The sequence below is a fragment of the Chenopodium quinoa genome, unplaced genomic scaffold, assembly GCF_001683475.1.
Source record: "Chenopodium quinoa cultivar QQ74 unplaced genomic scaffold, ASM168347v1, whole genome shotgun sequence".
Lineage (NCBI taxonomy): Eukaryota > Viridiplantae > Streptophyta > Magnoliopsida > Caryophyllales > Amaranthaceae > Chenopodium > Chenopodium quinoa.
This window is the reverse complement of record NW_018745024.1, coordinates 5,930,980-5,945,334: the sequence shown is the minus strand read 5'-3', so window position 1 is coordinate 5,945,334 and position 14,355 is coordinate 5,930,980. Positions and strand designations below refer to the sequence as shown.

General features: G+C 33.4%; 1 protein-coding gene across 1 annotated transcript; it reads right to left on the bottom strand.

Annotated features, from left to right (window-relative positions):
- Positions 1 to 475: 475 nt before the first annotated feature.
- On the bottom strand, positions 476 to 2,472 carry LOC110708383 (putative F-box protein At3g21120). Its single transcript, XM_021886510.1, has 2 exons — positions 2,343 to 2,472; positions 476 to 2,265 (listed from the first exon to the last, which is right to left on the bottom strand). Exon 2 carries the CDS (start codon positions 2,256 to 2,258, stop codon positions 1,338 to 1,340), a length of 921 nt encoding a protein of 306 aa, XP_021742202.1. The 5' UTR covers positions 2,259 to 2,265; positions 2,343 to 2,472; the 3' UTR covers positions 476 to 1,337.
- Positions 2,473 to 14,355: the final 11,883 nt, after the last annotated feature.

Below are 14,355 nucleotides of genomic sequence, written 5' to 3'. Positions count from 1 at the left end.
GTTTGGATCTTATGTGGTCTAGAGTGAGTTGAGCTGATAAGTATGGGAACTACTTCTAGATAAATTCAGTTAAAGCTTATTCATCAAAAAAATTGAATAGAGAGAGAGGCATTATTGTTAATTGATGATATTAAGAATCAAGTTTGAATTGTAAGATTCACAAGTAATTATGTGTAAATGAGTTTCTCATTATGTTCTATGTTCTCTTTCATAAAGTAAATGTTTAACTTATTACGTAGTATGCTCTTAGGAGCCTAGGAGGTACTGATAGATTGTAACTTGTTGTTTTTACTAATGCTTGTTTGCTATACTAAGCTTGTTTAAACCTCGTTCAATCTTGTGCTTGAAATGCATACGATCAAGCTCAAGCTGAGCTCGAGCAAGTATTTGATCAAGTTAAATAGGCCAACTCGAACAAAAAAAAAAAAAAACAAAAGAATGCTGGTTCAAGTTAGCGTAATACTTAGGCAAAGTATTGGATAATTCATCAAGATATCTAGTGCATTACATTAGAGCAGCCCAAACAATATAATTAAAGTACCAATAATAAATAAAACGATAGATAATGAAAGAGCTATATTATTGCCTAATTGAAATCTTAAAATATACAGGGGTTAGAACTGATTGGTTGGTTAACTTCTCGAAGAACATATGGCAGCTTGTCTAATTTATCCAACTCTTTTTTTCTGAGAGGACCAAGTTTCATTTCTGTCTCACAATCAATATAAATGCTTCCCATCTCCCAGTAACTTATTCCTTTAGGAGGCATCTGGAACGCGCTGTCAGTGGACGAATTATCACTGTCTTCATCAATTTCTTGTTTTAGTTCACCTTCAAGCTGCACTTGTTGAAACATAGTTTCTACTAAAGAATCCTCTTGATGATGCTCATGTGGTGGCGCATATTGTTGTTGTTGCTGCTGTAACAAGGGTAATTCCACGGATGAATCCTCTTGATGATGCTCATGTTGCAATCCTGGTTGCGCATATTGTTGTTGCTGTAACAAGGGCAGTTCCCCAGGTGCAATTTCAGCAGATAAATGATCCTGAAGTAATGCCCTAGGTGGAATTTCAATTGATAAATCATTCTGATGTGATCTCTCAGGCGCAATTTCAACTGATAAATGATACTGTGGTGGTGGTGAATGGCCTGCGATTTTTGCAATAGAAATTAGACTCTCTGTATAGCTAAAAATGTATTATCCAGGAATTTGACGCGGTTTGATTTCTCGTGTTGTCAGATCATACCAAACCATTGGTTCTTGTTCAACACTGCAGCGAGACACAAGAAACTTGTTCTTCCACAATAGTAAGTTATAATTATATCTGATAAAATCATCAAAAATTGTGATAGATTGTTGTTTGTTCCAAAACCCTGTTGGACCATACTCCTTCAAACCCAAATATCCATACCCATTGTGGGTCTATCAAATAATACACGGTCGGGTACATATGATTTGAGCCTTGATCCAAAAACCCATAGTTTATTAACTCAGAGCTATAGTTTAACTCATAAGGCATAGGGGTCAGCACAAATACTTCATCCACCATGTCAAAAGAGAGAATTTTGCTATGATTACACAAACGTGTATCAATACTTTGAGAATATATCGAATTGTGCATACGACCATTTGAGCACGAGGATAAATTCCGATGAATAATACAACCATGCCCAAATTCAAAACCGGCATCAAGATGCCTCCAAGAATTAGCAGCAAGGGAATACAATAGCATCCCATCAGAACACTCCGATACATCAGCAAGAACAACTTTGTAATCATTTGTTTTGTTATCAAACCCAATACCGATAATAGACACTCGAAAAATACCTGTGGCAGGGAGTTTAAATATTTCTCTAGTAGCAGGATTCCACAAAACATACTTAATTCCATGTTTCGTGAAACAAAGAAGGAAGAGGCCATTACAAGGGCCGTGAATGCTTAACTCATAAACTACATCGCGATGATATATATCATACTTAGGTTGTTCATAATCAACAGCAGGTCTAAATTTAAAGGCTGTTTCCAAAGCGAGGTTTTTGTAAGATAAAATTGAAATGGAACAAGCTGGGGGATTCAGGATCAATAATGAACCATATTCATCAAAATTTTGTGAAAGACGAGTAGCATAGTGTTTTGTTGCAAATTCGGACGATGAGATGATATCAAGCCAATACTTGCATACACTAGTGAATCGAATTAACGACTTCACTGGTTGTCGAGCTAGGATCTCTAACAAAGCATCCTCTGGCGCATCCATTATTTTCCTGTAAATTACATATTCATTTAGTTCATCATAATTATTGCAAATGATAAAGGGGAAATTCAAAGTTAAGATTCATACCTATATCAACCAATTTGATGCTAATACAAAAGTGCAATAGATTAAGTGAAAGGAAAATTAAAAGAGTTTAGAATTGAAAGAGGGGAAGAAATGAGAGAAAATGCAAACTAAGGGTGACATTTGTAACTTTATTAAGACAATGTATTCTAAACGGCTATTTAAGTAACCTCATAATGGTTTGCCACATGGTATGCCAACCACATATGAAAATTATGATAGGTGTGAATATAATTAATTCTCTGCAATTAATAGTAGTATATCACAATTGATTATTGTTGATATTTACCTATTGGTGAAATACAATAAATGCTAGCTATCTCAAAGCCACCGATCAAATACATTAAATGAGAGAAAATACAAACTAAGGATGACTTTTATAACTTTATACTTCCTCCGTTTTTTTTATAGTTACAACAGGTTGAATTTTACACTATTCACTTGTTTCACTTTGACTAACTTTAACGATTTATGTTTAAGTTAAGGTATAGTCATATGAGATTTTGTTAGATTCGTATCGATTTATACAATATTAATATAAAATGTTAATAATTTTTACATATTGGTAATTAAAGATATAAACAATTGAAAATATACATTGGCAAGCGTGGAAAGAGAAGTGTTGCAACTATAAAAAAAATAGAGGAAGTATAAGAAAAGGTATTTTAAACGGCTATTTGAGTAACCTCATAATGGCTGGCCAAGTGGTATGAGATATGACCAACCACATATGAAAATTTTGATAGGTGTGAATATAATTAATTCTCTGCAATTAATATTAGCATATCACAAATTCACAATTGATTATTGTTGATATTTACCTATTGGTAGCATTTATTGTATTCCAAATCCAATAAATGCTAGCTATCTCAAAGCCACCTGTCAAATACAATAATGTTACCTATGGGTAATTATCTTTTATAATCAATTGTGAAATGCTAATACTCCCTTCGTCCCTTTATTAGATGCCTATTTCTAGCATTTATTACTCACATAATAAAGAGAAGTAGCCATCTAATTAAGGGACGGATGGATTATTAATTTTAGAGATTTTAGTAATGATATGATATTTCAGGTTACCTAACACGTGTTAGATTGTGATTCAAAGGAAGAGAGAAGGAAAATTAGTTAGTGGGACCCATCGTGATGTCTGATCTTATAGGGGATCAGAGTTGGGCAAAAGTGGTGGGAAATTTTTGGGTTTTTGAAAAAACTAGGTGGTAATTATAATAAAAAAAAAAATTTTGTCAGATAACACCTTTTAAAACCAAATTGTTGTGAAAAAACACCTTATAAAATTTTGAAAAAATTGTCAAAAATAATACAAACTTTAAGCGAAAAACAAGTCAAGCTTTTGATTATTTTGAATAGTACAAACTTTGTAGGGTATTCGCTTAAAACAAGTCATGACCGGTTATGAACCTAATTAACGGGTTATATGGGACACATGTCATTATATTAATGGTTTAACAATTTAATTTATTTTTTTATTTAATTAACGTATTTAATTTTTAATATATTATTATTATATCCAACCTAGCCGCCATCACCAGCCATCCAAATCATTCTAAACCCACCAGGAAAACTACCCAAAAAAAACCCTAAGCATCTCCATAAACACCTCTAACCACCTCATAAACAACCTCAAAAATCTTGACAAAAACCCTTAACACCCTAAAACAAAATAATAGAGAGAGAAGTGGGTTGGTAGTGGTTTTTCCCCCTTTCATACCTCTAACTGAAAACCCTAAAGTGAGGTAAATAAAAACGACGAAATTAACAATCAATTTCATTAATTTTAACAACTTACCTGCCTCAAAATTAGGTTAATTAAGGTTCTTTGGAGCAATTTGAGCAATAAATGGAGTTTACCCCTTCAATTGATAGGATTCGAAGGTTTGTTGCTAGGAAAAAAAGAGGAGAGAGAAAGTCTAATTAGAGGGGAAAGGGGAAAAAAAGAAAGGAAGGGGTTTTTTCAAGTGGTTGGTGACGGCGGCTAGGTTGGTGGGTGGTGGAGTCAGTGGTTGGCTTGGCTGGGTGGTGGTGTCGGTGTCGGTGGCTAGGTTGTGGTTTGGTGGTTTTGAGGAGAAAGAAAGTAATTGGAGAAAAAGGGGGGCCGGGAAAAGAAGAAAGGTTGTCAGCACATGACATTCATGTATGGTCAACGCCGGAAAACCGAGTCAATCCCCTTAAAACCACCCTAAGGTGTGTTCTCGCAAAAAAAAATTCTGGTTTTAGGTGTGTTTAAAAAAAAAATTATTGTGGTACCTGGTTTTTAGTGGACAGAAGGTAGTTTATAAAGGTTCCAATTAGGTGTCTAATAAGACTTATAAACAAAAATTAGAGTCGCCACCTTATTTTTATCCGAATAAGGACGGGTTTTAAAACAGTCAATTTTAAGAAATAAAAATAAATAAATAAAATTAACTGCTAACTCCATAAAAAAAAAAGGCATAGGGTTCGGGGTTTAGGTTAAGAGAATCGAACGTCTAGAACTCGTCTTCTCTTCCGTTCTAAGGAACGGGCTCTTACTATTGCGTTGTCAAAAATCAAGTTTTAAGACATATTAACCACATAAAAAATAATTAATACAAGGTAGGTTTGAGCACCAAAGTTGCACTACGTACCGATCATAGTGAGATTTTGAATTCACTCACGGATCAAAACCTTCGTAATTCGGACAAATGCCAGTTTTAAATAACCAATTCCGTTGGGTTTTTTTTATCTGGGTTGTTGACATAAACGTCATTTTTGTAAGTGGGATTTTAGTGATCTTTGACGGATTCACACATAAAAGTAAAATGAACCACCTTGGTTGAGGAAAATCACCCCGATTAGTGATCACCAAAAATGTCTTTTGAATTAGACAATTCAACAAATGCGTCCCAATTGACGACTTTTAATTGGGTCAAGGTATTTTTTGGAGCGAAACTGTAAGGGTTCACTATATAATCTCACTTTGGGTTTAATTCACTCAAGGTTAATTTTTTGTAAGGTTTTAAGGGTTATGTGTTTAGGCTTCATGGAATTGGCCAAGTAAAACACGACGCCTGTCAAGGCCTTTCTTCCAAATAAAAGGGAACAATAAACTATTTAATCATATCCGATTGTCAATTAATCCATCGGGTAATTATAATGGGATGTAAGCTTATTTTCATGGAGATGGATAATTGTTACAACCTTATATGACTAAATAATTAATCTTAACCTCATGTTTGGAAATGAGGCCATAACCTCATATTAACTATTATTACTTATTAAAAACAAACAATCAAAGTTATGATTCATTCTTTTTCACAAAAGGGTTTGAAATAAGAAGGTTCACAAAAATTATAAAAGAAAAATAAAATTTGTTAAAACTTTTATTTCTAAAGTCTTAAAAGAAAATTAAAATCCTTAAGACATCATTTATTTAAAAAGTCATCTTATAATGAGATTAAAGATTTTAAAACAACAACATTTAGAATTAAAGACTCTTATTTCTGAAGTCATCTTTAAAATAAGGTTAAAGTTTCTTAAAACAACACTTAGAATTAGGGCTTGTTAAAACTCTTATTTCTAAAATCATCTTTATAATAAGATTAAAGACATTTTTATATAAACTTCATAAGTTAAGAAGTATATATATAATGTGGTGTAATATAGGTTTCATGCCACCATTAATTAAAATTTTAAAAGGCAATTAAGAGAAAAACGTGCATATTTCAATTTTTTGATAGTTTAAACTAAAAAAATCATTAAAAATCATAGAAAAATTGAAAAAATTATTGTGAGATATGGTTGGAAAGCTCTTGAAAAGTTCTATCACTTGAGCTAAAGAACTGGAACTGATTCTGGTCGTAAAGGTTCTTTCATAGGCCATCTTTGGGACGTGGTAAGTAACTCACTACTCTTGAACAAACTCTACATAAACTCTTAATTCATTAGGTCTTTAAACTCACTTTAAGAAATAAATCGTCCTTAAAAATATGCTTTAAGCAGACATATGAATGTATTAATCTTTCATATTTAAAATGCATTAGAAAGAGATGCAATGCAAAATGCAATTACCCCCCTCTTTTAACCTATCACCTCACCAATAGGCTTGGCTTTCTAATGTGGAGTAATGAAATATTTAGGGCTAATTTAGCACCTAATATCATCATTACCCCTATTGGTAACATCAAATGGAAACAAACATGTTAGTTAGCATAATAATAATTAAGGAAACTAAGAAAAGATTGAAGATAATACTTTGAGCTAGATGTAGCAATTTTTGGATAACCACTTTGGTTTGATGAGGATGAAAATATGATCACTCCTTAGTTAAAATTAAATTAAAGAGTCTAAGTAATTTTTTTTTAAGTTTTGATATATTAAAGAAACTAAATCAAAATGAAGCTAATGAACTCTTTTTTTTTTTTTTTTGATTAGAGAAAATAAACTTGAAAAATAAAGCTAAACTTAAGAAAAAAAACTTTTGTTTTTGGTTTTAAGCAATTAAACTAATATTTTTAACAAAGATAATAATAACAACAATACTTGAACTTGAAATATTTTTGTGTTTTTTTTATAGGAATTAAAGATAACAATACTTAAATAAAAATAGCAACTTAATTATAAGATGCTTTTTAATAAGCTAATAACTTAATAATAAAGCTAAATTAGAGAGATTTTAACTAAAATTAAGATTAGAGGAGAATTTTTTAGAGAGAAGAGTTGTAAGAATTTTATTTTTGGTGTCTAAAACTTGAGAATTAGGGGGGTATTTATAGGTAAATAAAGGGGTTAATTTGTAAATAAAAAAAAGTAAATAAGTTAAAATTCAAGGATTACTTTAGTAAATATTAAGATCTTGGTAATAATGAGAATCTTGATATTAAATTCTCTTGTTTTACATGTAACAAACTTGCTAATCTGTTTTGCAACGCTTAAACTGATAAAATAAAGAAAACCGTAATAAAATCAACTCTAATATTCACATAATAAAAAGGTTCTAAAATGCCATGGTATATATATATATATATATATATATATATATATATATATATATATATATATATATATATATATATATATATATATATATAATATGTATGACCAAGTCGTGTCATAACTCAAAAAAAAGTTAATAATACTCACATGGTATATAATAAAAGAGCGCCTAAATTTAATTAGTCACGATTATACTCACCAAGGTGTTAAAACAACACTTATATAAAAAAAGTTAGCTTTGAGATGTCAGCTCTAAAAGATATACAAAGACATTAGGTTACAATACTAAAAGGGTTGGACGAAATATCTCAGAGTTAGTAAAAAAGTAAAAGAGAAATAACCCCTACCCTTATTAGATAGTACATATAAATTTACCCAAGAACATCTGAACATACAACAAAACCTTATACATACGAGCATTTCAAATAATAACCCTTACTAAAAAAAGTGGATCATATAAAACCATAAGATTGACATGGTCAACGTGAAAATACATCATACAATACTAAGTCATACAACCTGAGTTTAAGGTGGTCAAGAGTAAAATATATTCCCTTAACCGAATGACCTTAAAAAAAGAGTGAATTCTTATCTTACTTTACTCTACTAAAACGCGAATTTATATTTATCATAGTCGTAAAAAAAACAAAGACAAAAGATACAAAACTAAATCAAAACAACAGGAAAACAAATAAAATAGAAGCCAAGTATATGTCGGCAAAATAAATTTTCATAACAGAAATTACTATTTAGAATAGTGCCAAGTAGTGTTTGCATAGTGTCAAATAGTGTTTCGAATAGTAAAATACAATACAGGACGTATGAAATCCTGCTATCCCAATTAGCGTCGGATAAATATTGATACAATTGATCCAAATTGAAATTTATTGGATATCACATTAACCGCGGGGGATAAAAAAAAGGGTAACGTTAATTCACTTTTGACAATTACTTATCAAAATTGAAGAAGGAATACACAAAATAGACTGAAATATACAACATAAATAATAATAATAATAATAATAATAATAAGGATGTCAGACGTTACCATACAACTCAATGCCAAAGAAAAGAAAAGAAAAAAAAACTAAAGACACAAAAAAAAAACAAAAAAAAAAAACAAAAAAAAAAAAAAGTAAAAGAAAAGAAAGTAAAGACTACCATACAATGAAAGTAAAAAAAAAATGAAACAACAACACACAAAAAAAAACAAAAAAAGTAAAAAGTAAAAGAAAAGAAAGTAAAAGACTACCATACAATGAAACATAAATGCCAAAGAAAATGTCAGAGCAACGTAATGAAATGAAAACATAATCCGATATTATCGCTGAAAACAACTATTCATCTGAAATTATACACAATTATACATACGTATCCCTCGTCTAAACTCGTCCATACAACTCCTAGATAAATATGGACAGGTTAGGTCCGAACTTGTATTATCGGATCAAGTATTAACTGCGGAACAAAGATATTAGAACAGGCGTACATAAAAGGAGGTCCCTTTAGCACTACAACATATAGTACCCATTTAGATGTGGGAATATTTGTCATTTCCCTATATTGGTTGGACACGAGTCTTTAGAGCAATGGACTTTATAGCTTTGGTAAATTGGTCATATGATAGGATAGTGCACAAATCACAAAAAAAAAAAAAAAAAATACTAGATAAAATAAAAAAGCACCCTAACGGTCTAAGTGAACATATTAATATACTTACTATAATCTAAAGGGTTAAACGATACTTGTTTATAAGGAAAATGACATATTCCCCTAGCGAGATAAAAAAATATTGTACTTTATATTATACGATTATTATACAAATACGTACAAAAATACAATTATTATACAAAAATACTTACTTTTTACTATAAAAAGAAATTACCCTTATCCAAAATCTCCACTCACCACTTAATTCTTATCTTCTTCCATCTTCCTCCTTACCCGAAAAAATCAGGCTGGTGAACAACTTCAATGCTTTCGATAGCCCACCCTCCAAAAGTACCCTGTTCCCAACTGCTGTCATGGGTGTGAATCAACACCTCTATCGCACCAATCTGGTAACAGAAAATGCATTAGACAATGACCAATATATCATAACAAAATTTGTCTAATAATTTAATAAAGGACAAGTTTCTACCAATTTCTGTAAGAAAGCTTCATGTTCTGTAGCAGGGTCAGAGTACATGGAGTCAATTAGCCATATTTTCTGTTATTTAAAGGAGAACGTAGCACACCACCAGTGTTCCCCCATTAGAACAGGGACAATATCTGCATAATCAAAACAATATAATATACCAATAGTATCCATAAAAAACAAACTTTCTGTTCACACCATTTGAAATTACCAAATTCATTATGTGCTCTTACCACAACAATTTGCTTACAATCCACCCCCCGCAATGGCTGCCCATGTTTTTTAGCCAAGGCAGGAGCATCGTCCATGTCTGTAACCAGCTTAATCTGCAACATGTTATTGAATAAATATTACGTATATCATTTCAATAAGGTTATAATACATGAAAACTGAAACAAGGTCCAAGTTTACGTACGGCAAACGCTGGATGGAGCATAATCCTTTTGTTGTGCCCATCATACTTAATACCCCATTCCTTTGTACACAGCTTGGATGCCACAGATACATACTCTGTCCCAACCCTTCGGCGACAGTGCTGAACAGTATGGCAACATTCCTTATCAGCATACTCCCCTTCACATTCCAACAAAACAGGACTGCAACAAAAAAATTATTAGTCCTAACAAACCATAACAAATCATAGCTAAATCATAACACATCAACATTCTATCTATACAACATTCTACTATATGGATGGTATACCATCTTTCTATTTCGATGGTATGTCAACATATGTTGATGGTATCAAACCTCAATGGTACTTGCATACTATCAAGTATCAGGTTGGTATCTATTATCAGAATGGTATAATCATTAATGTATAAGTGATTAGATTAAAGGACTTCTTGTAAAAAAAATGATCTAATAATACCCCAGATAAGATATAATAATCCATATATAAGTCCATATCATTGAAAGCAAATATTATTGAAAGCTAAACAATACTATAACAACTATGCACACATAAAATGAACCATATCATTGAAAGCAAATATTATGAAAGCAAATATTATGAATGCATTGATATCACAGTATACAAACCTGGCACTTGCAAAAGATCCCATTTGAATCCACTTCACAAGATTCAGATCAGGTGCCTTAAGCTTAGACAGTCTAGCCATTTGATTCCCCACAAATTCACCTGAAATGACCTTCACCGATGGCTTCAAAGTCCTCTTGCTGTCACTCCGGTTACATTGCTTTTCCCCATCAACCTTATCCCCATCAACATAATCGTCACCTTCGTCTTCAGGTTCATTTTCCTTCCTGGCCAGGACAATGTTATCCCCAGCCTTTAGCAATGCAGTCTGAGTCCCATTCCCATTCCCACCATCATCAGTCCCATTCCCCCCCACATCAGCAGCAGCAGCTTTCCCCACAGTCCCATCCCCCCCATTCCCATCATTATCATTCCCACCAGCTCCATTCCCAGTCCCATTCCCCTCATTCCCATCATTATCATTCCCACCAGCTCTATTCCCAATCCCATTCCCATTTCCACCACTCCCCCCCTCATCATCATCAAGAAATTCATAAAGCACCTTCGATGAGACGATGACACACCCGCAACCACTTCTGAAATCTTCATTGACATATTCCCAACAGCAACAAAGTCATCCAACTTATTAAAAGTATCAGAAACAGAGTTTATATATTCCCCCTTGTCCAACTCTCGCTCCTTGATTGAGCTTGAGCCAGAACTGCCCACATGACTAGGATTAGGGGACCTACAAACAAGAGACCTTTCCTTCGGCACACCCTTAAACGTCGGTACATGGTTGCTTGCTTTTAAAATATTCTCCAAATTCTTCTCCAATTCCTTCTCCATGTACTTCTCAAATACCTTCTCCATGTTCTTCTCAAAGATCTTCTCAATTTTCTTCTCCAATTTCTTCTCCATTCTCTCATACAACGGCCTGATCATATCCAATACCTTGAAACAACATAAATACATTAGTTTAAACATAAGATTATCATAGTCTGTAACCAACCACAGAAAAAAATTTACCTCATCTGCAACGCGGACTTCTAACGGTTGGCATGAGTCCCTTCCAACCATAGGATTCCGTTCCCCATACGCAACATCAACAGTCTACAATGATTTAACAATAAAAACATTTAACAGATTGCTCACACAACACATTCACAAAGTAAACCAAGTTAAAGTACAACACACTCACCTTCACTTTCCCATAGTCTAGTGATGGTAGCAAATCAGCTTGGATTGCAGCAACAAACTTCTTCTCTGTCCACACCTCTGACCTAGGAAAATGCCCCCAACTCAGAGGAGGCAATGCAAGGTGGTCCAAGTAAAATATATGTGGACAACAATATGCATTTTAAACAACCATAGAAAAAACATATGAGCTTTTAAATAAACTTATATAACATTATACCTGAAGGAATAACACACATCCACCACCACCGGTTGAATACCCTATCTTGTTAAGCCTCCTCCTAAAATCTATTACACAGGTCATCAACCAACTGTGTGCACATGCACACCAATCAAAATACTGCACACCATCACCTATCGAAACAGCGGGCAGTAATGAAGTAGCCAAGCTCTGACCATTGGTAGTCGGACATATCAGTAGTCCTAACATCGCTAGCAAGAACGCCTTCATGAATTCATCCTTCTCATGCTCTGTGTTAATTGGCATTAAAGGCAGCTCATCAACGGTCTGCTGGATCTTAATGTGACATGTACCATCTGGCTTTACCTCACCATAGTGCTGAACTATCCCATCAACCCTCACTTGCATGGTTGCATTTTTTACTTTAACAGGAACTTGGTTTGTACCACGAGGAAGCCTAAAAATGTACCTCCATTGTTCAAGGCACAAGGGTAGCTCCCTTCCATCTCCTGCAGTGAGAACCTTCTTCTCGGGATCGATCCTTCCCATAAGCCAGTAACAAAACCTGCGATCAATCTTCGTTGAAGGCAGCTTAACCAAAGACCTAAACCCACTATCCTACAACAACTCTATTTTCTTCTCATCTATTTTCATCGCCTTAATAAGATCAACAAATGAACTGACTCGACAATTGAATTTTGCTGGCTGAAACAATTTACACTTCAACAACCACATTACAGCATACAATTACATAACAGATTATCGTTAATAAACTATACCTTCCAGCTGCAACTCCTCAGCTGTGTTGCAACTAACAACCCTCTTTTCTTAGCAGACTCACCTAACGTCTGCCCCGGTTGTCCAACAACAAACTACATATAATCAACAAACAAAATTACAACAGAAAAACATATCAAGAAGTCACCAATTGACAATAACAGGACAAACCAATTAAAAATTCACTATTCCCTGTACCTCCTCCATCGTATTATCTTATTATTCAATTACTAAGGGCCTCTATACTATTCTCACAACTCTAGTCTGTTTCTGTGGTGGAGGTCTCTATGGGGGGTCTCTGTGAAACAATTTTTCGCTTCTTATCAGTGTGCTCAGTAACAAAATACTCCGACTCCACCTCATAATCACCAACAAATAAATCGTCTTCAGCGTACTGTTGTTCTTCAACTTCCTCCTCATAGTCTGCATCATTAGAATCATCATCCGCTCCACTGAAGACTTCGTCGTAGTCATTATCTTCATCATCAACATCCTCGACAACAGCCGCTTCCATTTTCCTTTTATTGCTTTCTACTTGTTGTTCTGCTTGTTTGCTAGAAGAAGCAACGGGTGTACCACTTCTAGTCCTCATTATCTGCTTCAGTGTACACTACATACAACAAACAGCCAAATAAATACATTTATTTCTTCTAGATATATACAAATTAAAATCAACCATGCATACATACCCCCCAATTACTTCTGCATCCTACAGAAGTCTCATTCAACTGCTCCGACATCACTAAGTACATTACAACACACGGGAAAAAAAATTACAAAATCAATGTACTACTTTGGAGGAAAAATAACTCTTAAAATTCCATGGTTACAAAAACCTTAAAAAAGGTTTCTAAAATAGGTACCGACAGCCCACAACATGGTATCTTAACTCATTGATTATGGTATCAAACATAGACCTATTTGGTATCAAAAACAGAAGATTATGGTATCAACCGACAACCAAAAAACTAGAACTAAGGGGCCAACAACAACATTCACACGGGAATTAAACAGAAATTTTTAATAAATTCTAAGAGGGATTCAACAAATAATTAAACTTCTACCAATTTCAACACTCTAATCACGCTTTAAACGATGTACTCATGAATTCAACCAAGTTAATTTATCCCACCATGAGTACATTAGTTGAAATGCATGTAACTTCGCCAAACAACATTGCAGTCAACATTCCCCATCAAATACATGAGTTTAATTGCCATCTGATGCAATCTTATACAAAGAAAACAAATTTCACATACAATTCAACAATTTTAAACATACAATTCAACAATTTCCCAACAGTTAATGCTAAAATTAATCAACAAATAAAGGGCATAATTTCAAGTAAAAACCCTAACTTTTGACATATTCAAACCCTAACTTTTCACAAATTCATCACACATATTTCAACAACTACTACTACACAGACAACTTTCAAGAACTACAAAAACCTAACAAAAAAACTAAACTTTCAAAACTTAAACAACTAGGGTTCATACTTACATTTGATGGCGCGACCAATTTAGGGCGAAAATGCCATCACACAGTCCCCTTGAATAGAAACCCACAGACGATGCTCCAAGTTTTGCTTGAATACAAACCCAAACAACGCGAATTTGGCAACTTTTTACCGGTTTGTTTTTTCGCACACTCTCACTCTCTTTCAATCGAAATGAATTTTGGGAAAATGGTTTTCTCTCTCTCTTTTACAGATTTAAATTTCAAAATTTTTGGATATTTTTTAACACTTTAAATTAATTAATCAGGAAGA